The following is a 27358-nucleotide window of genomic DNA, read 5'->3' as shown; positions in this document are numbered from 1 at the left end:
GTTGCCAAAACTGCTGCTAGGAGGGTGTTGACTGCTGAGCCAGCACCCTGAAGACAGGCTGCCCTTGTGAACGGTGAACAGTAACGGGAGCCAATCAGGTTTTCAGGAGAGAATCCTTCTCCTGAGCCTGTGGGGGTCACAGTGCTAAACCTGAAGGTCACCTGGAGTGACCCTGAAGATGAGGACAAGGGCCCCTGGACACAATGAAGGAACTCTACATAGCTGCCCAGAAACCTTGCAACTCCTGCTCCCAGCTAAATATACTGTGAGATCATGGAGATGCACGGGAACAGATGGCCACCCTTGTCCCTTCGGCCCCATGAGCAAATGAGCAACCACAGCCAGACACAGACTCGACAGCCATGGCTCTCTTGCTTTGCCAAAGCCGTATGTGGTTGCGTCCACCATTGCAGCCCAGAGTACCCCTCGTACCCCTCGTGGCCCCCAACCTCAGGCCCTGACAACCATCACTCTGTTCCCTATCCCTGTGATTTTGTCTTTGGATTGTGTTCTATAAAATATGAGAATCTTGGCCAGGTGCAACGATGAAGCCTAAAATCCCAGCAACTCAGGAGGACTGCAAATTCTAGCCCAGTCCTCCTGAGTTGATGTCTCAAAATAAAAAGGGTTAGGGATAGAGCTCAGTGGTAGAGTGCTTGGGGTTCAACTCCCAGTACAAGGAGGAAACAAAACCAAAAAAAACCCCACAAGAACTTGTCCTATCCCAGCATCTCAGAAAGCTGAGCCAGGAGGATCATGAGTTCAAAGCCACCCTCCTCAGCAACTTAGCAAAGCCCTAAGCGACTGACCCTTTTAAATAAAGTATAAGGGGCTGTGGCTGTGGCTCAGAGTTAGAGACTTGTCTAGCACGCTTGAGGCACTGGGTTCAATCCTCAGCACCACATAAAAAAATAATAATAATAAAATAAAGATATTGTGTCCACCTATAACTAAAAAATAAATATTAAAAAAAAATTTTCTTATTTTGAGCCAGGCACAATGAAGCACACCTGTAATCCCAGCAGCTCAGGAGGCCAAGGCTGATCTCAAGTCAAAGCCAGCCTCAGCAATTTAGCCAGGCCTTAATGAGATCCTGTCTCAAATAAAAGGCTGGGATGTGGCTCAGTGGTTTAAGCACCCCTGGGTTCATTCAATCTCTGATATCTATCAATCAATCATTTTTCGAATTAAATTGTGAGACAGGGTCCAGCTAAATTGCTTAGTCTTGCTAAATTGCTGAGATGGGCCTTGAACTTGTAATTCTCCTGCATCAGCCTTCTGAATTGCTGGGATTACAGGTGTTTGTACCACTGTTCCCAGCATGATCCCAATTCTTTACCCATCAACAAACTTCTCTCCAATTAAACACATTCCATTTGAATGAAGTTTATTTTGTGATCTAAAGACGAGCACAGTGGCATATAACTTGTAATCCCAGCAACTTGGGAAACTGAGACAGAAGGATTGGTGGTTCTAGGCCTACCTCAGGGATTTAGTAAGGTCCTGTTTCAAAATAAAGAATAAAAAGATTAGGACTAGGGTTGTGGCTCAGTGGTAGGGCACTTGCTTAGCATGTGTGAGGCACTAAGTTTGATCCTTAGCACCACATAAAAATAAATAAATAAAAAATTATGTCCATCTACAACTAAAAAAATAAAATAAAATGGGCTGAGAACATAGGTTAGTGGTAAAGTGCCCTTCAGTTCAATCCTCAGTATCAAAATAAAATAAAAATAAAAACAAAAAAGAAGAGAAAAAAACAAGAGATGGATCAGGTGTGGTGGTGCATGTCTGTAATCCCAGCAACTTGGGAGGCTGAGATAGGAGAATGGCAAATTTGAGGCTAGTCTTAGCAATTTAGCAAGGACATAAGCAACTTAGTAGACCCTGCCTTAAAAATTAAGACTGGGCTGGGGTTGTGGTTCAGTGGTAGAGCACTTGCATAGCATGTGTGAGGCACTGGATTCAATCCTCAGCACCACATAAAAATAAAAATAAAATAAAAGTATTGTGTCCATTAAAAAAATTTTTTTAGTTGTAGATGGACACAATATCTTTATTTTTATTTATTTATTTTTATGTGGTGCTGAGGATCGAACCCAGTGCCTCACACTTGTGAGGCAAGTGATCTACCACTGAGCCCCAGCCCCAGCCAAGATATTGTGTCCACTTAAAAATAAAGTATGTTGGGCTGGGGATGTGGCTCAAGCAGTAGCGCGCTCGCCTGGCATGCGTGCGGCCCAGGTTCGATCCTCAGCACCACATACAAATAAAGTTGTTGTGTCCGCCGAAAACTAAAAAATAAATACTAAAATCCTCTCTCTTTAAAAATAAATAAATAAATAAATAAATAAAGTATGTAAATCATTCACCACAGTGTGAAGCACACACCAATAATTTCCAAGGAGTGATAATTCCCATCATTATTATTAGTGCCAAACGGCTAAAAGCAAAAACCCAGCTTTATCTTAGATAGAGGTCTCAGAAACTAAGTCAAACTGACTATTTCATTTCCTTCATCCCTCACACTGTTGAAGGAGCCCTAAGTCTAGAGGAAAGGTGAGACCAAGACACACAGCACACCCTTAGATTCTGCAAGTGAGCAGTGAGTCAGCTGTGGTCTAGAGTGGGGCAGACTGACTGGTGCGCAAAGGCAACTCTTACACTGGACTCCGTCTGTCCTACTCAACTGTCCTTTCCTCCTCACTGTTTCCTCTGGGGCCTGCTCCCCAAGCCCAGGGACCCTGGCAACACTGCGCAGGTGGCTAGGGCTATTTCAGCCAAGGCACTCTGGTACTCCTGGGGTAGACTTGAGACTCACACTGTCTGTGCAGAGGCACAGGTGTCCATGGAAACACCTCCACACAACAGGCACAAAGGACCCAGCAGTCAGACACAGGCGGGGGCGGGGGCACAGTCCCCAGGCTCCCCTTGCTGTGCCACACAGGCTTCACCTTGCCAAGCGGCGAGCACACGTGAGGACAAGCAGATGGAGCCACTGTCTCAGAACACCAGATAGGCATACCTTCGTCATCTTCAGGGGCCTTCCTCTTGGATTTATCATTGTCGTTATTTTTCTGCTTCATCGTTGAGGTGTTGAAATAGTAAGTTCCACCTACAAGCAATAGGGAAAGAACCTAACCAAGATTTCCAACTACAGGGGAGACACACAACAGAACAAAACATTCTCAAATAACCAAATCACAACAAAAACCACCTGAAACTTGTGTCCACAAGAGTTGTAAGTCTGGGGCGGGGGTCGTAGCTCAGTGGTGGAGCACTTGCTTAGCATGTGTGAAGCACTGGGTTCAATCCTCAGCACCACATAAATATACATAAATAAAATAAAGGTTAAAAAAGTTGTAAGTCTGAGATGAAATATTCCCTTTCATCATTCCCAGTACTGTTTCTGCTAATTAGAAAATAACAAACTATTTCAACATATGAAGTCAAATACCTCTGCTACTTAAGTTTGTTAACATGAGGAAATAAAAGGGAGAACAGCTCAGTGGCAGAGCTTAGCACTTGCAAGACCTTGGGTTCTATCACTAGCACTGAAAAAAAAACATGTCTGGAACATAAATTGGAAAAAACGTTATATTTTGTTGGAGAACAATCACTTACATTGCTATAAACAGAACTAAACAAAGGAACAACATAAGTGGCTTTGGCACATGTGACAAAAGCAGCAACCCAGGCACTGTCCCAGACTGATCGGTGAAACCTCTGGTCTTATCCCAATTCTGAATAAATGGGGAATTATCAACCATGACTTCAACTGCAACATTTTTCACAAATTTTAATAGAATGCCAAGCAGACCACCTTGACTGTCATGTGAAACCAAGATCAAGAGTTCTGGAGGGCTGGGGTATGAGCTTCCTGTCTAAGCGCCACTGGGCACAAATGAAGCACTGAAACACATAAGTGACACGCTGAGGCACAACCAATCGGTAGGCATAGCATTTTCTGACCACATTAGTTTACCTAGTTCACTTTCCCCATTTCAGCTGGGTGAGATGGAGTGAAATTATGGCCTCAATCCTACAGGTCCTTGAACCTAAGTTCAAAGAGGCTGCAGAATGTCACAGTGTTTCACTCAATGGTGCACTCCAAGAACAAGCAAATTATTTGTAGGGTACTTTTTTTTTGGTACCGGGGATTGAACCCAGAGGTGCTTAACCACTGAGCCATATCCCCAGCCCTTTTTTATATTTTATTTAGGAACAGGGTCTCGCTGAGTTGCTTAGGGCCTCACTAAGTTGCTGAGGCTGGCTTTGAATTTGTGATCCTTCTGCCTCAGCCTCCAGAGCCGCTGAATTACAGGCGTGCACCACTATGCCCAGCCGGTTGTAGGGTATTTTTAATTACCCTCTGGATATAAAATATTTGGAGCCATTTTATAGATACTTACTACAATGTTCTGGGAGCTAACTAGATAATAATAAAAACCTTTTCCAAGAAAGCCTACTACGGGCTGGGGCTCAGTGGTAGAGTGCTCGCCTCAAGTATGTGAAGCCCTCAGTTTGATCCTCAGCATCACATAAAAATAAATAAATTAAATCAAGGTATTGTGACCATTTGCAATGAAAAAAGAAAAAAGAAAAAAGAAAAAAAAGAAAGCCAACTACAGCCGGGTGTGGTGGTGCATGCCCATAAAGCCAGTGGCTCAAGAGGCTGAGGCAGGAAGGTCAGGAGTTCAAGGCCAGCTTCAGTAATTTAGTGAGGCCTTTTCTCAAAGAAAAAAAGAAAAGGGGGTGGCATTTTGGCACAGGCCTATAATCCCAGTGGCTTAGGAGGCTGAAGTTGGAGGATCAAAATTTAAAGCCAACCTCAGCAACTTAGTGAGGCCCTACACAACGTGGCAAGACCATGTCACAAAATAAAAAATTAAAAAATGGGGTTGGGGTTGTAGCTCAGTGGTCGAATGCTTGCCTCACACACGTGGGGTAGTGGGTTCGATCCTCAGCATCACATTAAAAAAAATAAAGGTATTGTGTTCATCTATGACTAAAAATATATATTTTTAAAATATTTATTTTTAGCTTTTTTCGGTGGACACAACATCTTTTGTTGTACGTGGTGCTGAGGATCGAACCCGGGCCGCACGCATGCCAGGCGAGCGCGCTACCGCTTGAGCCACATCCCCAGCCCCGACTAAAAATATTTTAAAAAAATAGATAAAAAACGAACTGGGGACGTAGTTCAGTGGTTGAGTGCCCCTGGGTTCAATTGCCAGTGCCCAAAACCTCAAAACAAAATCATCTTTTGGGGCCTTCGACAAAACTCCCCTTTTGAAAACTTCATTTCCAATTATCTAGACGGTGGCTCTCACAGGACTCATAATAAACAGAGGACAAAGGTCCTCTTGTGACCATTCCCATTTTCTTGTCAAGGTCAAGCTGGTACCCTCATCCTGACCAGGGATATGTCACTCTGACTGCCAGGACACACTGGGAGAGAGGTGCTTCCTTAAGCGACTCCGTCCTGGATGGCAGCACCTAGGCTGCAACCCTGCAAGGGGAGGCAGCAGGACCCGCTCTTCCCCACGTGGTTCATCACTGATGGAAGCAAGACAGCATATTCACAAATGCCACTACCTCTGCCCCATCACTGTCACTTAAGTTCCAATAGATACACACCTAAAAGTTGCCAGAGTCTGAATGGATTTTGAAGTAGATGCTGTTTCAGTAACAATCCCCTGATCCCTTCAAAGGTCGGGGTTAGCGTTCGCAATTGCAAACTCTGAAAAATAAACACAGACGTGAGAGCGCGGCGCAGCCAGCCGGGAGCCCGCCTGTCTTTCCAGAGAGATCAGAGGCGCGTCCCCGCGGGGTCGGCGGCCGGACGGGCGCGCTCGGCGTGGCTCGCGGCGCAGGCTCTCCCGCGGGGCGGGGCGGGGCGTTCCGTCAGTAACGAGCCCGCGGCCACGCCAACACGCCCCCCTGGCCCCGGGGGCGCCAGCCGCGCCGGAAATGGCGAGCCCCGGGCCGGACCAAGGAGGCGGGCAAAAGGATGGACCCCACCAGGGGCCCGGGCAGCTGCGGCAGGGTTACCTGCAGGGCCCGGCCGCCAGCTTCGGCGACACCCACCGGGGGCCTGCGGACCACGTACGGCCGCCTGCTCCCGGCCCCGGCGAGGAGGCCCGGGCCCCACAGCCGCTCCGGACCCGGCCAGGGTCCTCGGCGGAGGGCGCGCAGGAGCAGCAACGCGGCCGCCATGGTCCCGGGGCCGCGCCTGCGCAGTGGTGCACCTCAGGGGCGCCTGCGCGTTCGGGGCGGGGTAAATCCTCAAGGCGCCTGCGCGTCGGGGCGGTGGCGCGGGGTGGAGGTAAGTCCTCGGGACGCCTGCGCAGTCTGCCGCGGGGAAAATAGGGGTGAATCTTCGCGACGCTTTCACGTTCCTGTAGAGGTCTGGAACTGCAACCTTCGGGCGCCTGCGCGTTTGTGGCCTTCTGGTCTTCGCCGGCGACCCGTGAGCATCCCAATTCAGGAGGCCCTACGATTTACTGAGCGCCTGGAATCCAACCATGAGCCCGGCGACGTCGACCCGCCGGACGCTCCCGTGCCGGACGCTCCGCAGGGTCTTCGGCCTGGGAGACTTGACGCTGCGCCCTCCAACTGGAAGCCATCTCTGGGCGTTTATATTGCAGCGCCTTTTTTTTTTTTTTTTTGGTGGTACTGGGGATTGGACCGGGGTGCTTTACTGCCGAATTACATCCCCAGCACTTTTTTGATTTTTTGACACAGGGTCTCGCTGACTTGCTGAGGTTAACCTCGAACTTATAACCCTCCGGGTGGCTGAGATCCCAGTCTGCACCACCCACGCGTGGCCCAGCCTCTGTTTGAGTGAAACTCCATCCAGATCTGCATCCCCTATCTCAGAAAAGGAAGGAGCCCTTCCAAAGCCACAAGTTGCTGATCAAGGGCAGGTTAGTCGTTCACTGGCCAGAGGAAGGCTGAGGAACACGAGCTCAAGCTGCCAAGGGTCAGTGTGCACAGGAAGGGAACAGTTGTTTTCCTTCTATCTTGGAAGCCCAGAAACAAAAACTTCAATCTGTAGCAGGAAGAGCAGATTAACAACTTTTAGAAAGGAGAGTGTTAACCACTCCATAGTTTGGTCAGGAGTGGAGTATCTGTTCTTCAGACCTTTGATTTCATGTGGATAGCCATCTTGGACCAGCTCAGCTGCACCCTGCTGGAGGCAGCTGACTCACCTCTGGAAGTCACATGGCACCCTGCCAGGCTTATGGCCCAGGCATTGCATAAGCCCACTGTTGCTCATGGGAAATGCGGAGGCACTGCTCCCCAATGGGGAGAGGGATCTGTTGTCTCATCCCATGGCAGCTGCATTCCTAGCTCAGGCAAGTCCCTGCCATCTACCCAGTGCAGCCGCCAGGGCCACTGGGTATGGGGTCTACCCAGGTCCAGAGTGAGTGCCCAAGAGCAGACGGATCTGCTACAGAGAAGGGTTACAGTGACTTACACTTATCTCTATATTTCTGATTCCCAGGTTTATAATGAACAATTATAACAATAACCAATATTTTGGAGTGCTGACTAGTGTCTGGCTCCACATCAAACACTGTGTTGATATTCACAACTCAGTAAATACTTCTGATATCACTATTTTATAATGAAAGTGATTCAGAAAAATTAAAAGATACCACACCCAAGATCACAGTTAAAGTTGGTGGCAGCTTCTAAGGTGGTCTGACTGCATGGGCCTGTACTCACTATTGGGCCTGGCGAACCAGGGGCCACACACCTGCCCTGTGCTTCAACCTGAATCTGAAAGGCCTGGGTGAGTGTTAGGTGTCCTGCCTGCCTGCATTAAGCTCTGCACCAGCTAGTGCTCCCTATGTGTGTGGCTTATTCTGTGGGCTTGTGGAGAGAGTAGTTCCTAGGCCCAGGACTGCTGAGTCAGTACTGATTGCTCTTCCTGCCATTTCTCTTATTTTTTTTTTTAAAGAGAGAGAGAATTTTTAAATACTTATTTATTTATTTATTTTTAGTTTTCGGCAGACACATCTTTGTTTTTTTGTATGTGGTGCTGAGGATCGAACCCGGGCCACACGCTTGTCAGGCGAGCACACTACCGCTTGAGCCACATCCCCAGCCCCTCTCTTATTCTTATAATCTCCCCGATCCATCCATCTTCCCTGTTCCTCATGCACTTTGTGTCCTTTCCTTGGTTCACAGACCAAGTCAGAGGGTTTTTCCTCACCCACTTTCCCTCCCCCTGGCTCTGTCCCCCTGCACTCTCCCTAGCCTTGTCTTGTGACTGTATTCAGACTTCCAAAGATTTTCTTGTACCCTAGCCCTTCTTGCTTGTGTGTTTAGAGGGTTTGTGACTCAAAGCCTCTAATGAATTTGCATGTTGTGGTGTGAGTGTAAGAAGCAGGCCTATTAATGTTTGAAATAAAGCCACTGCTGTTGGGCCATTGCCTGGTGGTTCACTCAGAAGCAAGGTGTTGGCAGCCTCTGGGGAAAGACCCTGAGTTTTGTCCTTCCCAGCCCCTTGAGCAAGTTGTTAATGCTCCTTGAGCAGCCTCAATTTTCTCATCAGTAAAATGGGGATAATAATTGTTTGCAAAGACAGGCTAATATCAGCCTTGGGCTTCCCACGGAGTTGTTGCAAAGATAAAATGCAGTAAATGTATGTGAAAGTTATTCATGAGCCAGAAGCTGTTTGTGTCCAGGAAATATTATGAACATGTCATGAGAAACGAGAGCTTGGGAAAGAGACTATCAACTCTTGGTCCAGAGGCTGTGCCCCAGGTCCTGCAGGCGAGAGGTGAATGGTGATTTCTGCTGTCCCACCACATCACAGGCCTTGGGTAGTCAGGACTACGTCTGAGTATCCAGCAGGCCAGCTGCCTGGACCGTCCTTCAACCTCAGGCTCACTCCGCAGCCCGCTGCCCTACTGGGTAGGTTTTTATTTTCTCTCTTGTTAACAGCTTGGCTTGCTGGCCGTGGCAGTCAAGGAAGTGTCAGCCTGGCTCCCTGCACCGTCTGGTCCTTGCATATCTGCGAGAGGCAGTCTCCTGGGGAATGGTCTGAGTCAGGGCCGCCTTAGCTCTGTGGATGGCTATCCTGGCACCAGGTGCCAGGTGGCACCAGACGTTCAGTCCATTAAGGGGAAGGCATCACAGGGTATGTTGAGATGTTGGAAGGAGCCGTGAGCAGAGTGACGGTCCTTACTCGGCTCTGTCCTTGCTCCATGTTGACATGGAGGAGGCCTGGGCCTGATTCCGTCAACAGCCGAAGGGCTTCAGACAAGCTGCTCCTGGATCCTCATTGTCTTATCTACAAAACAGGAATAATATTTTAACATTTTTGAAAAGAGTCAGGTGCAGTGGTGCACAACTGTAAGCCCAGCAGCTCAGAGGCTGAGGCAGGAGAATCACAAGCTGAAGGCCAGTTTCAGCACCCTAGGAAGATTCTGTCTCAAAGTAAAAAATAAAAAGCGTTGGAGGGCTGAGGCTGTGGCTCAGTGGTAGCACATTGGCCTGGCATGTGTAAGGCACTGGGTTTGATTCTCAGCACCACGTATAAATAAATAAATAAAATAAAGGTCTATCAACAACTAAAAAAAAAAAAAGCATTGAGGATGTGCTCAGTGGTAGATTGCCCCTGGGCTCAATGTCCAGTACCCCCGCCCAAAAAAAAAATTCTGAAAAAAAAGTTGATCTTTTGGGTCCTTTTTAAGATCTAGGCTTCCTTTCTTGGGCTGGGGTAGTGGCTCAGCGGTAGAGTGCTTGCCTAGCATTGAACTGGGTTCGATCCTCAGCACCACATAAAAATAAATAAAAATAAAGGTATGTGTCCAACTATAACTAAAATAAATAAATAAATAAAAGATCTAGGCTTCCTTATTATTATTTTTTTTTAAACTAAAAGCTTTTTGTTTTCTTCATTTCTTTTTGGTGGTGCTGGGGAATGAACCCAGGGCCTGTGCATGCAAGGCAAGCACTCTACTAACTGAGCCCTATCTCCAGCCCCATAGGCCTCCTTATTAATATATTTTTTTTTTTTTTAAAGAGAGAGGGAGAGAGAGAGAGAGAGAGAATTTTAATATTTATTTTTTAGTATTCGGCGGACACAACATCTCTATTTGTATGTGGTGCTGAGGATCGAACCTGGGCCGCACGCATGGCAGGCGAGCGCGCTACCGCTTGAGCCACATCCCCAGCCCCTGCTTCTTAATATTTGAGCAAATAACTGCTTCTTCCCTAATGTGGCCTCAACTAAATCTGTGAACCGTTAGCCTGGTGCTCTCTCCCCCAGCTGGCCTCTGATAATCTTGTATGTGTGATGATGGCGCCTGAGGGCATGACATGGGGTGCTCAGCTGGTTGACGCTGGGTTGAGGTCTGCGGCCAACGCTGGTCTGGTGTTGGGACGCTGTCTGTAAAATACTACTTGAGGAATGCTTCAATAAACAAGTTCATGTCTGTGGATCTCAGTAAATTTTTTTTTTTTTTTTTTAAGATTTATTTTTTAGTTATAGGTGGACACTAAATAGCAGCAGGCTGTGTAGTGCTGAGGGTCAAACCTAGTGGCTCACACATGCTAGGCAAGCGCTCTGAGCCACAACCCCACCCCTCAGTAAATCTTGTTTCTGAACCAAAGATGATTCTTAGGAAACAACTTCTCACATCCGTTTTTGGGGGCAGGGGTGCTGGGGGTCTGTTCCAGGACCTCTGGCATGTTAGACAAGTGCTGTGCCCCTGAGCCACATCCCTGACCCTCCTAGCTATCACCTATCTGGGTCTTACTCATCGTATGTACAACACGACTTTGTACACAGATTTTGTTCTTTTTTTATCTTTATTTTACTTATTTTATGTGGTGCTGTGGATCGAACCCAGTGCCTCATGCATGTGAGACAAGCACTCAACCACTGACTTACAACCCCAGCTCCACAGTCCTGGGTTCGATCTTCAGCACCACATAATAATAAGTAAATAAAATAAAGGTATTGTGTCCAACTACAACTAAAAAATGAATATTAAAAAAAGATTTTGTTCTTGAAAAGATAAAAAGTCTATTCAGAAAAACAAAAGCAAACAAACAAAAAACCTTTGTAAAAAATTGGGCAGAAGCCAGATACAGTGGCTATACCTGTAATCTCAGGGAATTGGGAGGCTGAGGAAGGAGTACTGCAAGTTTGAGGCCTCAGCAATTATTAAGGTGAAACCCTATCTCAAAACAAAACAAACAAAATTTAAAAAGGATTGGGCACGGTGGTGTACACCGTAATCCCAGTGGCCTGGAAGGCTGAGGCAGGAGGATCATAAGTTCAAAGCCAGCCTCAGCAAAAAGCAAGGCACTAAGCAACTCAGACCCTGTCTCTAAATAAAATATAAGAAAGGGCTGGGGAGGTGGCTCAGTGATCCAGTGCCCGAGTTCAATCTCCGGTACAAAAATAAACAAATAAATGAATAAAATAAAGAGGGCTGGTGATTAAGAGCCCCTGGATTCAATCCCTGATATAAAAAGAAGAAAAGAAAGGGCTGAGGTTAGGGCTTGCCTAGCAAGCACTGGGTTTGATCCTAGCACTATGTTAAAAAATAAATAAAATAAAGGTATTGTGTCCATCTACAACTAAAAATATTTTTAAAAAGTAGAATTTGGGCTAATAGGTATTTAGTTCTCGACATTCCTTTAGACTTGGTGTGGGTTTCTGACAGGCCCTTAGGTGAGGGCCGTGTGCTCTCCATGGGGAACTCCACAAACCCACGACTTGCTGAGTCTCTGAAGTTGGGAGCTGGTCAGGGTGAAAGGCCTAGCTGTTATCACGCGAGGCTCTGTTCCCTGCCATGTGGCTTTCTCAGGGCTACTCATGACATAGCAGCAGGCTGCCCAAAGCCAATTACTAGCAGTCAGAGCCCCAGATGCAAGACACAGCCCTTTGAGATTTTTTTTTTTTTAATTTATTTTTTTAGTTTTCAGCGGACACAACATCTTTGTTTTTGTATGTGGTGCTGAGGATCGAACCCGGGCCGCACGCCAGGCGAGCGCGCTACCGCTTGAGCCACATCCCCAGCCCCGCCCTTTGAGATTTAATCTCAGGAGTGGTAGGCCATTACTGCCACCATGCACACAGTGCCATGGTCACTGAGATCCGCTCTGGCTCCGTGTGGGAGGAACTACCTCAGGGTGTGGACAGCAGGGATGGGGTCACTGAGGGCCATCTTGGAGGCTGCTGACAGGATTGTGATAGGAGGTGCCCCTCAGTAGGAGCCCTCTGATCCTCACACCTGCCAATCCTGTGACTACATCCCAGGCCTGACCCTTTCTAGCCGTGCTGCTCTTGCCCCGTTGATTGGCTCAGGAACAGAAAAGCGGACACCATGAAGTTCTTCCTCAGGGCTGTGTGTGGAGAGCACCTGTCTTCAGGTGCTGCAGTGCAGGTGCAGGACTGATGTGACCAGTGGGCCGAGGAAATTGAGCCCCAGAGCTGTTGCTGGAGGGCATACTTCCTTGCGTCCTTGCCGGACCAGGCCTTCCTGGTCATGACAGTTTTCACTGGTGGTTTGTCCACACTGGAATCTGCCTGTGCAAGTCCATTCACCACTGGCCAGATGCCTGGGGGTTCTCCAACACCCCAGGAGGTCATCTACTGGCAAAAAGGGATCCGCTCAGGGTGTCTGATGGACAGCTGTTTTTTCAAAGTATTTGGCTTGCTACTGTTCTGGTCCCAGAAGCACTTGAGAGGGGAGTGATAAAGATATATATATATATATATATATATTTTAATTTTTTATTATTATTAGTTGTTCAAAACATTACATGATAAAGATATTTGAAGCAAGAAAGGGCTGTATTTAGTTGAAGGGGACCCTCTGTGGCTTCTGTCTGGGGTACAGCCTGAGGCCAGACTGACCATGCCTTCACTGTCTAGCTCAGGGTCAGCAGTCAGCTTCTCATACCTGGGAACAGTTTGTCCTTTTCCTGAACAGTAGGGGGACTGTAGATTTAGGCCTTTGATCAAGGTCACAGATTGTCACTGGCTGACTTTTCCTGGACCCTCATGGTCTGTGACCATTATTGGTTTTCAACAAATTAAGAAGCCACTGAATTCTGGACAGCTACTACCCTCCAGAAAGGAGTTTGAGACCAGGGAGTTGCATCGCTACCATTCCCCACTTGTCCCCTGTTCACTGGAGATTTCCAACACCATATCCCTAAAGACTGCTGGCCCCCCCAATGCCGTGTGTGTGTGTGTGTGTGTGTGTGTGTGTGTGTGTGTGTATGTTTTGGCAACAAGGATTGAACCCTCGGGCACTTAACCACTGAGCTATGTTGCCAGCCTAGTTTTTTTGTAAATTTATTTTTTGAGATAGGGTATCCATAAGTTGCTGAGGCTGGCCTCAAACTTGGAATCCTTCTGCCTCAGCCTCCTGAGTAGCTGGGATTACAAGGTCTGTTTTATTTTATTATTTTTTTGTTTTGGTACCGGGGATTGAACTCAGAAGCACTCAACCACTGAGCAACATCCCAGCCCTATTTTGTATTTCATTTAGAGACAGGGCCTCACTGAGTTGTTCAGCACCTCGCCATTGCTGAGGCTGGCTTTGAGCTCGTGATCTTCCTGTCTCAGCCTCCTGAGCTGCTTCAAATATCCCAGCAGCACACACCCAGCCACAAGTTCTGTTTTAGATACATCTTTTTGGTGGACCAGGGAGACCAGCATGGCCTGTTATGGGGTGCATGAAGGAGCTTCTGCCTGAACCAGGTGGGGCAGAGAACAGGAGATGGCTCTCTTGAGGTTGGGAAGGTCAGAGTCTGTTTATTTTGTTGCTTGGCTGATTTTTCTTATCTGCAACCCCAGGAAGCAACAAGGTCAGCTGAGTATGCCCAATGGGTCAGCTGCCATGTACAGTGAGGGTGAGCAAGCAGGCTGGGCTGAGACACTGGACAGGGTGGCGACCAGCAGGCTAGGCATTGAAGAGGAAAGAGGCATAGTGGACTTGGGCACTGCTTCCTGCTTTAAGATGGTCACTTCGGAAAGAATTTGGACCATGGTCTACTCCAGACCCCCTTGTTCTGTGGACAAGCCAACCCCTGGAAGGTTGGCCCTTGGCTAGGATCTCCCTGCCTGCCAGGAGCCTGTGTCCTGGTTTCTGGAATTCAGGGCCAGCTCCAGCTGGAAGGAGCGGCAGAGCTGGTCAGGTCAAGATGAGATTTGTAGGTGGTTTTAGGTGTGCCTCACACAAAGCCTGCAGTTTGTTCTTGCTGTTTTTGTCCTGTGCAGAGCTGGGTGGGGAATGAGTCTATCACTGAGCTATATCCCCAACACCCTTGCTATTCTATTTAGCATGAGGATTTGTTACTTGGATTCTAAGGCAATCCTATATGAGGTTACAGTTCATAAACAGAACAGACAAAATGTAACAAGTCCCACAGAGGATGTCCACATGCTCAAGCACTTGTCTAGGGCCATCTGGGCAAAGGGAACACAGCTGTCCCCTGAGGCTAGGGCTTTTCCTGAGTGGAAACTGCCTGGAATTGACTTACAGTTGTGTAAAGCTAAGATGCAGGCAAGGCCCAGTGGTGAAATCTATCCTTTTATTTCCCAAATACCTTTAAAAGTTACAAAGTAAAACTGGGGGCTGGGGATGTGGCTCAAGCGGTAGCGCGCTCGCCTGGCATGCGTGTGGCCCGGGTTCGATCCTCAGCACCACGTACAGACAAAGATGTTGTGTCCGCCAAACACTAAAAAATAAATATTAAAAAAAAAAAAACAACAAAGTAAAACTGGGAGCTGGGTGTTGCCTTTAATCCCAGAGACTTGGGGAAGCTGAGGAAGGAGGATAGCAAGCTAGAGGCAGGCCTGAGCAATTTAGAGAAATCCTCAGACTAAAAAAAAAAAAAAAAAAAAAAGCACCCCCAGATTCAATCCCCAGTACAAAATAATAAAAAAGTATTAAACACAGATTATGCATAATTAACATGTGTTGGGTCTTTAATTTTTTTTTCAGTTTTAGATGGACACCACACCTTTATTTCTATGTGGTGCTGAAGATCGAACAAACCCAGTGCCTCACACATAGTAGGTAAGCACCACTGAGCCGCAGCCCAGTTCCAGTATTTGTTGGGTCTTGACCCTGGATTGGAGCTTGGTTTCCTTTGTCAATTCTGTGTTGCTGCATGAGACCAAGTGTAGAGCTGTGTGGTGTCTCGGGGCCATCCCCCCCGCACATAGCAAGGCCAAGCCAGCAGCTCAGCTTATTGGTTTCAGAACCTCTTCAGGTTCTTAAATACCCCTGTTCTGTCTTGTGGGTTGTGCCTATGGACATTTATCCAGGGACAACGAAGCAGGTATGTTAACACAGCACGCATTGCTCAGGGGTCAGAGTGGGTCTCATCACAGTACCGCTGCTGGAGAGGCCCACAGACACTTAGGAAAGGGCAGAAGGGAGGACACCTCTTAGTATCATCATGGAAACACTCTGAACTTGTGGACTGTATCATGGGTTAGCTTTCTGTCACTGTGACAAAATATGTGAGAAAAATAAAAGGAGGAACATTTGTTTTGGTTCATGGTTTCAGAGGTTCAGTCCCTGGCTGAGTGGTCCCATCACTTTGGGCCTGGGGTGAGACAGGCCATCATGATGGGCAGCTTGTGGTAGCTCGTGGCTGCTGGGGGCACGATATGTCCTCCCGGGGCCTGCTGCAGTGGGCCCTACCTCCTAGCATTCCCACTACTCCCCCACGGCCCATAAAGCTGTGCGTCCCGAGGTCAGAGTCCTTGTGATCCCACCACTCCCCAAGGCCCCACCTCTGCTTACTGCATCTGGGACCAGGTTCCAACACAGGAGCTTTGGGGACACTTGAGATCCAAAGTAGAACACTTACCCTCATAAGCATCTGGGGGATCTGCAAGGGGTCAACACACTGATTTTTTTGGGGGGGGTACTGGAGATTGAACCCAGGGGTGCTTTTTAATTTTTGAGACAGGACCTCACTAACTTGCTGTGGCTGGCCTTGTACTTGTGATCCTCCTCCCTCAGCCTCGGGGTTCTAGGAGTGTACACCACACCCAGCCCACACACTTTCAGAACACACAGCACAAAGCATCCACCGTGACCTCATTGTGATCAACTTTGGCAGGCCATCTACCCCTAAAAGCCAGACTCCCCTGGACAAGGGCTTTAGGATGAGGCAGGAAATCTGTTCCTATGATGTCACTGAGGTAGTGCACCAATGAGCCTGCAGCCCACCTAGACTCTGCTGTGTGGTAATAGATATCCCTCAGACATGCTGGGGAAGAGCTACATCCCCAGTCCACCTTTTACTTAGACTCTAAAATGCCTCACAAAGAAACCCCCAAACCAAACAAAAAGGAACTTTAAAAAGGACTGGGGGGCTGGGTGTGGTGGCATATGCACATAATCCTAGGAACTCAGGAAGCTGAGGCAGTAGGACAGCATGTTCCAAGTCAGCCTCAGAAACTCAGTAGGCCCTGAGCAACTTAGTGAGACTCTGTCTCATAAGTAAGTAAATAAATAAATAGGGCTAGGAATGTGGCTCAGTAGCTATAAGTGTCCCTGTACATGCCCCCCCCCCAAAAAAAAAAAAAGGTAGGGGAGCACTTTACTGGCATGTGTGAGGCCCTGGGTTCGATCCTCAGCACCACATAAAAATAAATAAAAATAAAGGTATTGTGTCCATTTACAACGATATATATACATATAAAGGACTTATGGACTGGGGACTGCAAGGAAGGTCTTGGGTGTCCCCTTCTTTCTTACCTCCTGTTTGTCAAGGGGCTGTGAGTCTTTCACACTCTGCTGGTAACCATTTGTTTTATTTTCCCTTTACTGTTTTTTACTTCCCCAGCAATTTTTACATTTGAAGTTAAATAGTGGGCTGGGGTTGTGGCTCAGTGGTAAAGCACTTGCCTGGCATGTGTGAGCCCTGGGTTCTCAGCACCACAACTAAAAAAAAAAAAAAAAAAATATTTTCCATATATAAAGTTTTCTTTTGGAGGGGGCAGGTACCAGGGATTGACCTCAGGGGCACTGGACCACTGGGCTACATCCCTAGCCCAATTTTTGCATTTTATTAGAGACAGGGTCTCACAGAGTTATTTAGCACCTCCTTGTTGCTGAGGCTGGCTTTGAACTCGTGATCCTCCTGTCTCAGCCTCCTGAGTCACTGAGATTACTGCATTTTGAAAATGGACCACTGGCTGGGTGTGGTGGCGCACCCTGTAATCCCAGCAACTCAGGAGGCTGAGACACTAAGCAACTCAGTGAGACCCTGTCTCTAAATAAAATGCAAGAAAGGGCTGGAGATGTGGCCCAGTGGTCGAGTGCCCCTCGAGTTAAAAAAAAAAAGAAGAAGAAGAAGAAAATGGACCACTGAACTTACTGTTTCTCACAGTTTGAGATTTTTTAAGTTTAAATTTTTACCTTTGGGCTGGATGTGGCTCAAGCAGTAGCATGCTCACCTGGCAATGCGCGGGGCGCTGGGTTCAATCCTCAACACCACATAAAAATAAAATGAAGATATGGTGTCCATCTTGCAAAAAAAATTTTTTTAACCTTTATTTTTGAACAATTTTCCTGCACATAATTGAGGCTTCCAAGATGATATTATGCAACATTGTATATAGAAAAGTGGTTACTATACTGAGGCAGATTAGCATATCTGAAATATCATGTAGGTGATGAAATGATATAGAAAATCCTATACATTAATTCAGCAGAATAGAAGGATATAAAGTCAACACTCAAAAATCAGTGCATTTCTATTACAAACACAAGCCATCTTAAAAGGAAATCACAAAAAATTCCATTTCTTAAGATACTACTATTGGTTAAGATATCAGTATTACCCAAAGTGATCTACAGATTCAATGCAACCCCTATCAAAATTCTGATGATGTATTTTACATAGAAGAACCCATCTTGGGACTGGTGATACAGTTCAGTGGTACAGAATTTGTCTAGCATGTGCAAAGCTCTGGGTTTGATTCCCAGAATTGAAAAGAAGAAGAGATGGCAGGATGGAGGGATGGAGGGAGGGAGATAGAAAGACAGGGAGGGAAATAAATTCCATCCTAAAATTTGTGAATTTCAAGGAATCCCAAATAGCCAAAACATTCTTGAAAAAGAACAAAGATGGAGGACTCACACTCTGATTTTAGGTCTTATTAAACCATGGCCATAACAGAGCATGGGACTGGCATAAAGAGAGAGATACAGACCAAAGAAACTGTACAGAGGCTGAAAATAAACCCTTGTGTTTTGGGCAAGGGGCCCTCCAGGGTGCCAGACCACATGCTAGGGAAAGGACTGTGTCTTCAGCAAAGGCCTTGGGGAAAGTGGACCCTACACCATGTTCAGAAGTTAACTCAAAAAGAATTAGAAGAGCTAAATGTGAGACTCAATGTTGTAGAACTCTGGACACTGGATCTGGCAATGACTGGTCACGATACCAAAGATACAGGCAACCGTAAAAACAGAACATTAGACTTCATGAAAATTAAGTTTTTGGGCATCAAAAGACTATTAAAAGAGTAAAAAGGCAACTTGGAATGGGAGGAAATATCAGCACTTTTATGGAGAAGATGCAACAGTCAGGAAGCAACCAGAAAGAGGCTCGCCCTCACTGACGCCAGGGAGAGGCACTTCAGAAGCATGATCAGTACCACCTCACTGGGCAGCAGTATCTCAAGCTGTAGGACAGCCTCAGCAACTTAGAAAGACCTGTCTCAAAATAAAAAAGGGCATGTAGCTCAGAGGTAGAACTTCCCTGGGTTCAATCCCTAATATAAGAAAAAGTGTATACACTTCACCTCATTAGGATAGTTATTCTTTTTTTAAAAAAAATTATAATGCACGCCCCCCCCCCCCCCAAAAAAAAAGCTTTAAAAACCCAGAGATTGCAGGGTTCAGTAGTATACATCTGTAATCCCAAAGGCTTGGGAGGATGAGGCAGGAGGATTGCAAGTTCAAAGCCAGCCTCAGCAAAACTGAGGCGCTAAGCAACCTCAGTGAGATCCTGTCTCTAAATAAAATACAAAATAGGGGCTGACCTGTGGCTTAGCGGTCGTGTGACCCTGAGGTCAATCCCTGGCACCTCCCCCCAACAAAAAAACCCAAAAACCTCCCAGAGATTATCAGCAGTGGTGAGAAGGTGGAGAACCTGGAGCTCCCGCATCACTGGTTGAAAATGAGAACGGTGCCGTTGCTACGGAAAGCAGCAGGGAAGTCCTCCACATTAAGGTAGAATCACCACAAGGTCAGCAAGCCCACTTCTGGGTATTAGTCCTAAGAACTGAAGCAGAGTCTTTTCCCCCCCTTCCAGGTACTAGAGAATGAACCCAGGGGAGCTTCACAACGGAGGTACACACAGCTATTTTTATTTTGGGACAGGGCCTCAGTAAATCGCCCAGGCTGGCCTGGAACCTGTGCCCCTGCGACCTCAGCCTCTGAGTGGCTGGGGTGATGGGCATGGCCACTGCTTTTCTACCCTGGTTGTTTGGTGGTACTGGGGTCAGGGCCCAGGACTCCATCTTGCTTCACCTCACAGCTTCTCTGCCCTGGGAGGGTGATGTGCCACCGTGCTGTGGGAACTGGGGAACAAAGCCTGTCATCACTGATTGTGAAATGAGCTTGGGTTCCTGACTCCAATGCCAAGAATGCTGGTGAGCTAGGGCTGACCACAGGGTGGAGGCCAGGCCTGTCTGGCCCAAACCCAATCATCAGCTCCTACCACAAGGCCACAGGGGAGGAGACGGGAGGAAAGGTGCCAGAATATGGCCTGCTCTGGCCTCTTATGTGGAAGAAGTTAAAGCAAGCCTGGTGTGGCTGGGCTGCCTACCTTTCATCAGTGACCTCTGGTCACTGCCAGGAAGGGCAGAGGAGGCTGCCCATGCAATGACCTCTCATATTCTGAGGCAGTATGTTTGGGGCCACAGTGGGGCCTGACGGGAGTGTGATGGAGCCTCTGAGTGCCTCTGCTTAGGGGCAAAATGAGATCTGCACATTCTCTTCCCTGGAACACATGGTCTGGCCTCACTTGAAGCTAAGTATTGCCTGCCCTGGGCATCTTAACTCTGGTGTCCACCACATCTGTTCTTTGCAGCTACATGTGGCTCATGTTTAATGAACAATTAGCTTATTTTGGTTTCAGGAACCAGAGACACACTGGAATGTAAGTACCTCTGGTAGGGGCTTAGTTATGTTCATGGCTAACTCCACAGCCCTAGGGCCAGTGCCTGGCAAAAAGCAGACCATGAATTGTTGCAGAATGAATCCAAGGGCTCAACATGGAACAGGCAGCTTAAATAAACACCTGCAAAACAGTACCAGAGGTGTGCTAAGATAGCAACTGTCAGGAGCAGGTCTTTCTGAGGAGGCTGGGAGGCTCTGGAGATGAATGATGACTTGCAGGTCTCTGGATACCCCCTCCAATATGGAGATCAAATCTCTGGAGCAGGGCCTGGGAAACACATTTGAGAAAACAATAGTCCATGTGGGTGTGGTGGAGCACATGTATAATCCCAGTGACTCAGGAGGCTGAGGCAGGAGGACCCGCTAGTTCTATGCCAGTCTGGGCAACTTAGTGAGATGCTATCTCAAAATAGAAAGGACTGTGGCTGGGGATGTGGCTCAGTGGTAGAATGCCCCTGGGTTCAATGCCCAGAAAAAAAAAATAAAATAAAATGAAGATAAAGAGTGTCCAGATGGTACAGATTGTACTTACGGGAGGACCACTCTGTAGGCACTCAGATGGAGTGTATGGGCCTGATGTGTTTTGTCTGATCCACAGTGTTTAAAATAAAACATCAATTTCCCTTAATGAAGTATGCTGTGACCATATAATTTCCAGTTTCTCAGGAAAAGCTGGAGTATGTGGCCATGCTGGTTCCTGGCAAGCTGAAGGATGTCCAGATTCCTCTGCCTCCCTGCTCGGCTGTTGTCCACCACATGGACCTTCTCTATGTCTTTGCCACCTCCCAGTCTCTCTTTCCCTAGTCTCTTCACCTGCAAATGCTGGAGCAGCTTCTCTGGCCTCCCTGAAGCCTCTCGCCCTCATAGGGTTTCACAGGCCATGTTTTATTTGATTTCACTTATTATCATTTGTGGTGCTGAATTGAACCTGGGGTGCTCTACCCCTGAGCTACATTGCCAGCTCTTTTGATTTCTAAAAATCATTGTGAGTTTGGTGTGGTGGTGCACACCTATGATTTCCAGGGACTCGGGAGGCTGAGGCAGGGGGATCTTGAGTTCAAAGCCAGCCTCAGCAGTAGAGAGGCACTAAGTAACTCAGTGAGACCCTGTCTCTAAATAAAATACAGAAAAAAAAAAACCCACAAAAACTGAATAGGGCTGGGGAATGTGATTCAGCGGTTAAGCAGCCCTGGGCTCAATTGACAGCATACAGACACACTGTGATGACAGGGTGTCGCTAAATTGCCCAGTCTGGCCTCAACCTCTGGAGTAACTGGGATTACAGGCATGTACCACCATGACCAACAGGGGTGATGTTCCATTTATTTATTTATTTTTAAAGGCAATGACCTCATCTTTTTTCTTTTACCTTTATTTTATTTATTTATTTTTATGTGGTGCTGAGGATGGAACCCAGCGCCTCATCTGTGCTAGGCAAGCGTTCTACCACTGAGCCACAACCCCAGCCCAGGGGTGATGTTTTAAAGTGGAAATATGACCCTATGCATGCCAGAGTGAAACTCTTCATTGGCACCCTCTGATTCAGGCCAGAAATCATTCCCATGCTCCTCAGGCTGTGCTGGGTCTGCCTGGCTTGGCTGGCTGCCAGCATTTTTTGTTGCTGTTCCCCAGTGTCCTGTATTCATGTGTTACCCATACAGGTAGCTGTAGGACATTTTGGATTTACAGGCAGAAATCTTATTTTTTCTTTTTTTGGTTTGGGGATTGAATCCAGGGTGCTTTACTAGAGTTTATAATGCAGCCCATTTTCTTTTTTTCCTGTTACTGAGGATTGAACCCAGAGGCACTCTACTATTGAACTACATTTCCAGCCCTTTTATTTTTAGAGAGGGTCTCACTAAATTGCCCAGGCTGGCCTCAAACTTGTGATCCTCTGAACTTAGCCTTTCGAGTTGCTGGGATTACAGGGATGGGTCATGTATCAGGGTCCTTTTTGCACCCCCCCCCTTTTTTTGATGCTGGGGATTGAATCTAGAGTCTTGTGCATGCTAGCCAAGCACCCTAAAACTGAGCTACATCCCCAGCCACCCAACCCTTTTCAACTTTGAGACAGGGTCTTGTTAAATTGCTGAAGCTAGTCTTTAATTTTCGATCCTTCTGCTTCAGCCTCCTGAGTTGCTGGGATTACAGGTATATACAACCATGCTTGGCTTTTTGGTATTTGAGATTGAACCCTGGGGCACTTTACCACTGAACCACATCCCCAGCCCTTTTATTTTTTGAGACAGGGTCTTGCTAAGTTGCTTAGGGCCTTGTTAAGTCCCAGACTGGCCTGGAACTTGCTGTCCTCCAGCCTCAATTTCTTGAGTCCTGTGATCACAGCTGTATGGCACTGTACCTGGTCCTTGCACAGTGGCACACACCTGTAATCCCAGGAGCTTGGGAGGCTGAGACAGGAGGATTGCAAGTTCAAAGCCAGCCTCAGCAATGTAGGAAGGTCCTAAGCAACTTAGTGAAACCCTGTCTCAAAAAATAAAATGGGCTGGGGATGTGGCCCAGTGATTAAGTGCCCTTGGGTTCAATCCCTGATACCAAATGGGGGAAAAAATTTCTTAGTAGCCATGACTAAAAGGAAAAGGAACCAAACAGTATGTTTTATTCAATGTAATGCATTTGAAGTATATTATTTCAACGTGCAATAAATTTTAAAAATTTACTTGAGATATTTTACAGTGTTTTATTCTTTGATCTCAGTCTTATTTTCCCCCCTTTGGTACCAAGGATTGCATGAAGGGGCACTTGACCACTGAGCCACATTCCCAGCTCTTTTTTGTAAAGACAGGGTCTGAGTTACTTAGGGCTTCACTGATTGCTGAGGCTGGCTTTGAATTCATGGTCCTCCTCCCTCAGTCTCCCGAGTCACTGAGATTACAGGTGGGTACCACTGTGCCAGGCTTTTTTTTTTTTTTTAATACCTGGAATTGAACACAGGGTTGCTTAATCGGAGTCACATCTCCATTTCTTTTTTTTTCAAATTTTGAGTTAGGGTCTCACTAAGTTGCTGAGGCTGACTGTGGATTTGTGATCCTCCTGCCTTATCCTCCAGAGCCACTGGAATTATAGGCATGGGCCACCATGCCTGGCTCAGGACTCTTTATTTTTCTGGGAAACTACTGAGCCACATCCCAGCCCTTTTCATATATATGTATGTAAACACACACACACATGTATTTCAATTTTGAAACTGGGTCTAAGTTGTTTAAGGCCTTGCTAAATTGCTGAGACTGGCTTTCAACTCACAATCCTCTAGCCTCAGCCTCCTGAGCCACTGGAATTACAGAGGTGGCACACTGTAACTAACAGAACTCATTTTTTTTAATATATATATATTTGGTTGTCAACGTACCTTTATATATTTTTTTTAATATGTGGTGCTGAGAATTGAATCCAGTGTCTAACACATGCTAGGCAAGCGCTCTACCACTGAGCCACAGCCCCATCCAGAACTCATTTTTAAAAGAGAAGAATATATATTTTTTTAGTTAGTAGATGAACAAAATACCTTTATGTTTAAAATTTTTTTTAGTTGTAGATGGACACAATACCTTTATTTTACTTTTTAAAAATATTCACTTTTTAGTTGTACTTGGACACAAAACCTTTATTTATTTTCATGTGCTGCTGAGGATCGAACCCAGGGTCTTGCAACCCAGAGCCTCGCAGAGGTGAGCCCTCTACGGCTGAGCCATAACCCCAGCCCTTTTATTTATTTTTTAACATGGTGCCGAGGATTGAATCTAGTGCCTCACATATGGTAGGCAAGCACTCTACCACTGGCCAAAAACCCCAGGCCCAGAACTCTTTTTTTGGGGTGGTGGTGGTAACAGGGATTAAACTCAGAGGCACTCAACAACTGGGCCACATCCCCAGCTCTCTTTTTATTTTTAGAGACAGGGTCTCACAGAGTCACTTAGTGCTTTGCTAAAATGTTGAGGCTGGCTTTGAACTCATGATCCTCCTGTCTCAGCCTCTTGGGATTATAGGCTTGGGCCATGTGCCTGGCTCAGGACTCATTTTTAACAGCACTAATGTCATTGGAGAGAGCTCTGCCCTCATGACCTGATCACCTCTCAAAAGGCCCTTTGGATCCATCACCCTGCAATTATGCTTCAACATATGGATCTTGCAGTTACAGAACATTTAGACCACAGCTGTACTCATTCCAATTGATCACATGCTGGTAGAGATTATGCCTATTCTGTTTCTCTTTGAAGAAGCTTGATATGGTCCACATCATTGTTTTAATTAATGCATTAAACAGCTTAATTCTTTCCTTTTAGTTTGCATTTTATTTCTTCACAGTTTTTACTTCTTTCTGTGGAAAATTTCAGTTTGCATATTTTCAGATTCAGTTTCTGAGGCAAATTCCCAGTTTATTCACATTTCATATTTAAATACCCCAGAAAGAATATTGATTGGATTACATCAGTGTTTTTTTTCAAGTTTATTCAAAGAATGGATGTGTTGTCAGGGAACAAAGTAAAAATTGCAGCTTCTAGTTCTCTTTCATCTTGGCTGATCCTGTAGGTGAAGCTGGGGCCCACGACCCTGAATTCCACAGTTTTTACCAGGCAAGCCTTACAATGAGGCCAATATGGGAACCCTTGGATCATCTCTTCATGAATGCTCCTCAGCCTGAGGGCTGGCTGTTTTTATCAGGTGTCCACTTCTGACCCCATGAAGCTCCTGGCTGTAACTGAAATAAAGACCTGGCTGCCTCTGAAGAGTCTGAAGCCCTTTACTCCCCCACTGGGTGCTTCCATAGGGAAGCCTCCCAGGCACTTTCCTGGGGGTTAGCATCCTCCAGGTCTAATCTTCATGACACTGGTCAACAGGTGCTACTTGCTGTTCCCATTTTTAAAATATATTTTTTAGTTGTCAATGGACCTTTATTGTATTCACTTACATGCGGTGCTGAGGATTGAACCCAGTGCCTCTCACATGCTAGGTTGTGAGCCACAACCTCAGCCTCTTTCTGTTCCCATTTCACCCATGAGAAAGTGACCGTCTGAAAGATAAACTGCCCAGGGTTACAGCCAGTCAACCGCAGGGCTAGGATTGGAACAAGAGAAGTTCGGCTTGCATAAAAGATCATCTTTAAGGTCCATCCAGTTTGGTTTTATAATTCCATATGAACCCTGTAAATACCCTGCTTACCAACTGTTTAGAACCCAGTTTAAAAAAAAAAAAAAAAAGCAGCAGTAGGGCGTGGTGCAAAAGGCCTCAAGTGCCAGCGACTTGGGAGGCTGAGGCAGGGAGGATCTCGAAATTCGAGGCCTGCGGGGCAAAGTAGCGAAGCCCTGTATATAAATATATATTTTTATCAATATATAAAAAGGGGGGGGGTGTAGCTCAGTGGTACAGCGCCCCTGGATTCAGTCCTACGTATGAGAGAAAATTAGAATAACACCGATTCGATTTCGGTTACCTACCTTTTCGGCTTAGGTCTTAACAAGTATAGAAGTGCATTTAAACAGGAGGCTTGGCCACTCTTAAAATCTAGCTGGAGTCTGCCTTCCAAATCACCACTTCGTAGATTACCATCTAACTTCCACCTCTGCAAACGCAAATGCCTGGGCGAGCCCTCCGCAGCACCCTCCCGGCTTCGCGGCCGCGGCCCTCGGCCTTTCCCCAGGGCACGCTCACGACGAGCGCCGCTCGCGCGCGGCAGGAGGAACGCGTTTGGCTGACTGCTACTGTCGCCGTCGGCGGGAAGCGCTCTCCGAAGCCGCGGCCGACCAGGGGCCGCTCGCCAGCCGGAGGCCCGACGCCTCGGGCGGGAGCAGGGACACCCCTTTCTGGAGATGGGCAGACTCGCTGCGACGGGCTCCGCGAGCCGAGCAGTCTGGTTCCGAGACCTCGACCCCGTTGCTTCCGGCACTTCGTACGGCCAATGTCGTGCCCGAGAGAGGAGGGCCCGCCCCATTGCGATGCAGGCAGCCAATCCGATTGTCCGCTGTCCCTCCCCCGCCCCGCCCAAGCGTCCGGGCTCACAATCTTGGCCAATCGTTCCCGGGACGTCCTCCTAGTCCCGCCTAAGGCCTGTCACGGAAGCCGTCAGGTAGCAGTCGCCCCTTCACCCCAACAGCGCACTTCCGCCTCGACGCCGTGACGTGCGAAGCCCCTGTCGTCCGGCGGGGCGGGCCAATGGCGGTGGCGGATACGGCGGGCCAATGGGCGGGAGCGTCTCATGCGGCCGGCGCCCGCCGCAGCCGCCGCTGGGTCCTGGAGCCAGAGGCCGCCCGATACCGAGCGCGATGGACCGAGGGCCTCAGCCGGGGAGGCGCCGCCGCCGAGTCCGCGGCCAAACGCCCCCGCAGTAGCGCCCGCGCGAGCGCCGCGGCCCCGCGCGAGCCTGGGCGCGCCGAGGGCGCGCTCGTTTCCCTCCGCCGCGCATTCACTGCAGCCGGATCCCGCGCCGCCGCCGCCTTCCCGCCCGGGCCGCGCGGCCCGGGAATCGCGGCCGCGGGCTGCATGGGCCGCGCCCGCGCCCCGCCGCCGAGCCGCCGCCGAGCCGCGCCGCCGTCGGAGCTGGGTGAGAGGCGCTGCGGGCCTGGGGGCGGTGGTCGGGCGGACTCCGGGCGTTCCCGCGGCCTTGCGGCCTGCAGGCCTCCTCCTCCGGCGGACAGCGCGGGCGGGCCGGGGGCCTGGGGCCCCGCAGGGCGGAGATTGGGCCTCGGGCGCCCTGGGGTCCCTGTTCGGGGTGGCCGTGAGGGCGAGGGTGGGCTGCGGGCGGGCCTGCTGGTTCCGAAGACCTTGTAAGGGCGAGCGTGTGCTCCGGGCGGGTCTGAGGGTCCCGGGGCCGCTGTGAGGGCCAGGGTGGGCTCCGCCGCGGGCCGGCGGGTCTCGTGGACCTCTTCAGGGAGAGCGTGGTCTCCGGGGCGGGTCTGGTGTTCCGGGGTCGCCGTGAGGGGCAGGGTGGGCACCGGGGCGCGCCTGGGGGTCCCCAGGACCTCATACGGGTGAGGATGGGCTTGAGGCGCTCTTGGGGGTCCCGAGGACCTCGTAAGGGCGAGCGTGGGCACCGGGGCGCGCCTGGGGGTCCCGAGGACCTCATGTGGGTGAGGATGGGCTTGAGGCGCTCTTGGGGGTCCCGAGGACCTCGTAAGGGCGAGCGTGGGCTCCGGGGCGGGCCTGGGGGTCCC

At 48.3% G+C, this 27358-nt stretch overlaps 2 protein-coding genes and 1 long non-coding RNA gene across 7 annotated transcripts in view; 1 reads left to right on the top strand and 2 right to left on the bottom strand.

The window, feature by feature from the left end:
- The window catches only part of Spg7 (SPG7 matrix AAA peptidase subunit, paraplegin), a 35356-nt gene extending 29126 nt beyond the window's left edge, over nt 1-6230 (bottom strand). For 2 of the 3 annotated variants that reach the window (XM_076839365.2, XM_076839368.2), the window contains exons 1-3: nt 6055-6230; nt 5641-5743; nt 3026-3115 (exon numbers count right to left, since the gene is read on the bottom strand). In XM_076839365.2, the coding sequence (XP_076695480.2) occupies nt 3026-3115; nt 5641-5743; nt 6055-6219 (358 nt within the window). In that variant the 5' untranslated portion in view covers nt 6220-6230. Of the gene's footprint in view, nt 1-3025; nt 3116-3217; nt 3315-5640; nt 5744-6054 lie in introns of those variants that run through there. The other variant, XM_076839366.2, reaches the window with a different exon arrangement.
- Nucleotides 6231-7979: 1749 nt separating this feature from the next.
- On the bottom strand, nt 7980-26042 carry LOC143383540 (uncharacterized). The gene is made up of 2 exons (XR_013089156.2): nt 25646-26042; nt 7980-9307 (listed from the first exon to the last, which is right to left on the bottom strand). It is a non-coding gene; the product is annotated as an uncharacterized LOC143383540 (long non-coding RNA).
- Nucleotides 26043-26433: 391 nt separating this feature from the next.
- The window catches only part of Ankrd11 (ankyrin repeat domain containing 11), a 153606-nt gene continuing 152681 nt past the window's right edge, over nt 26434-27358 (top strand). For all 3 annotated transcript variants that reach the window (XM_076838832.2, XM_076838833.2, XM_076838831.2), the window contains exon 1: nt 26434-26748. The gene's annotated coding sequence lies outside the window, so the exon portion shown is untranslated. The remainder of the gene's footprint in view (nt 26749-27358) is intronic.

This window comes from Callospermophilus lateralis, chromosome 18 (assembly GCF_048772815.1).
Source record: "Callospermophilus lateralis isolate mCalLat2 chromosome 18, mCalLat2.hap1, whole genome shotgun sequence".
Lineage (NCBI taxonomy): Eukaryota > Metazoa > Chordata > Mammalia > Rodentia > Sciuridae > Callospermophilus > Callospermophilus lateralis.
Note: the sequence above shows the minus strand (reverse complement) of the source record. Positions and strands in the feature narration are given on the sequence as shown.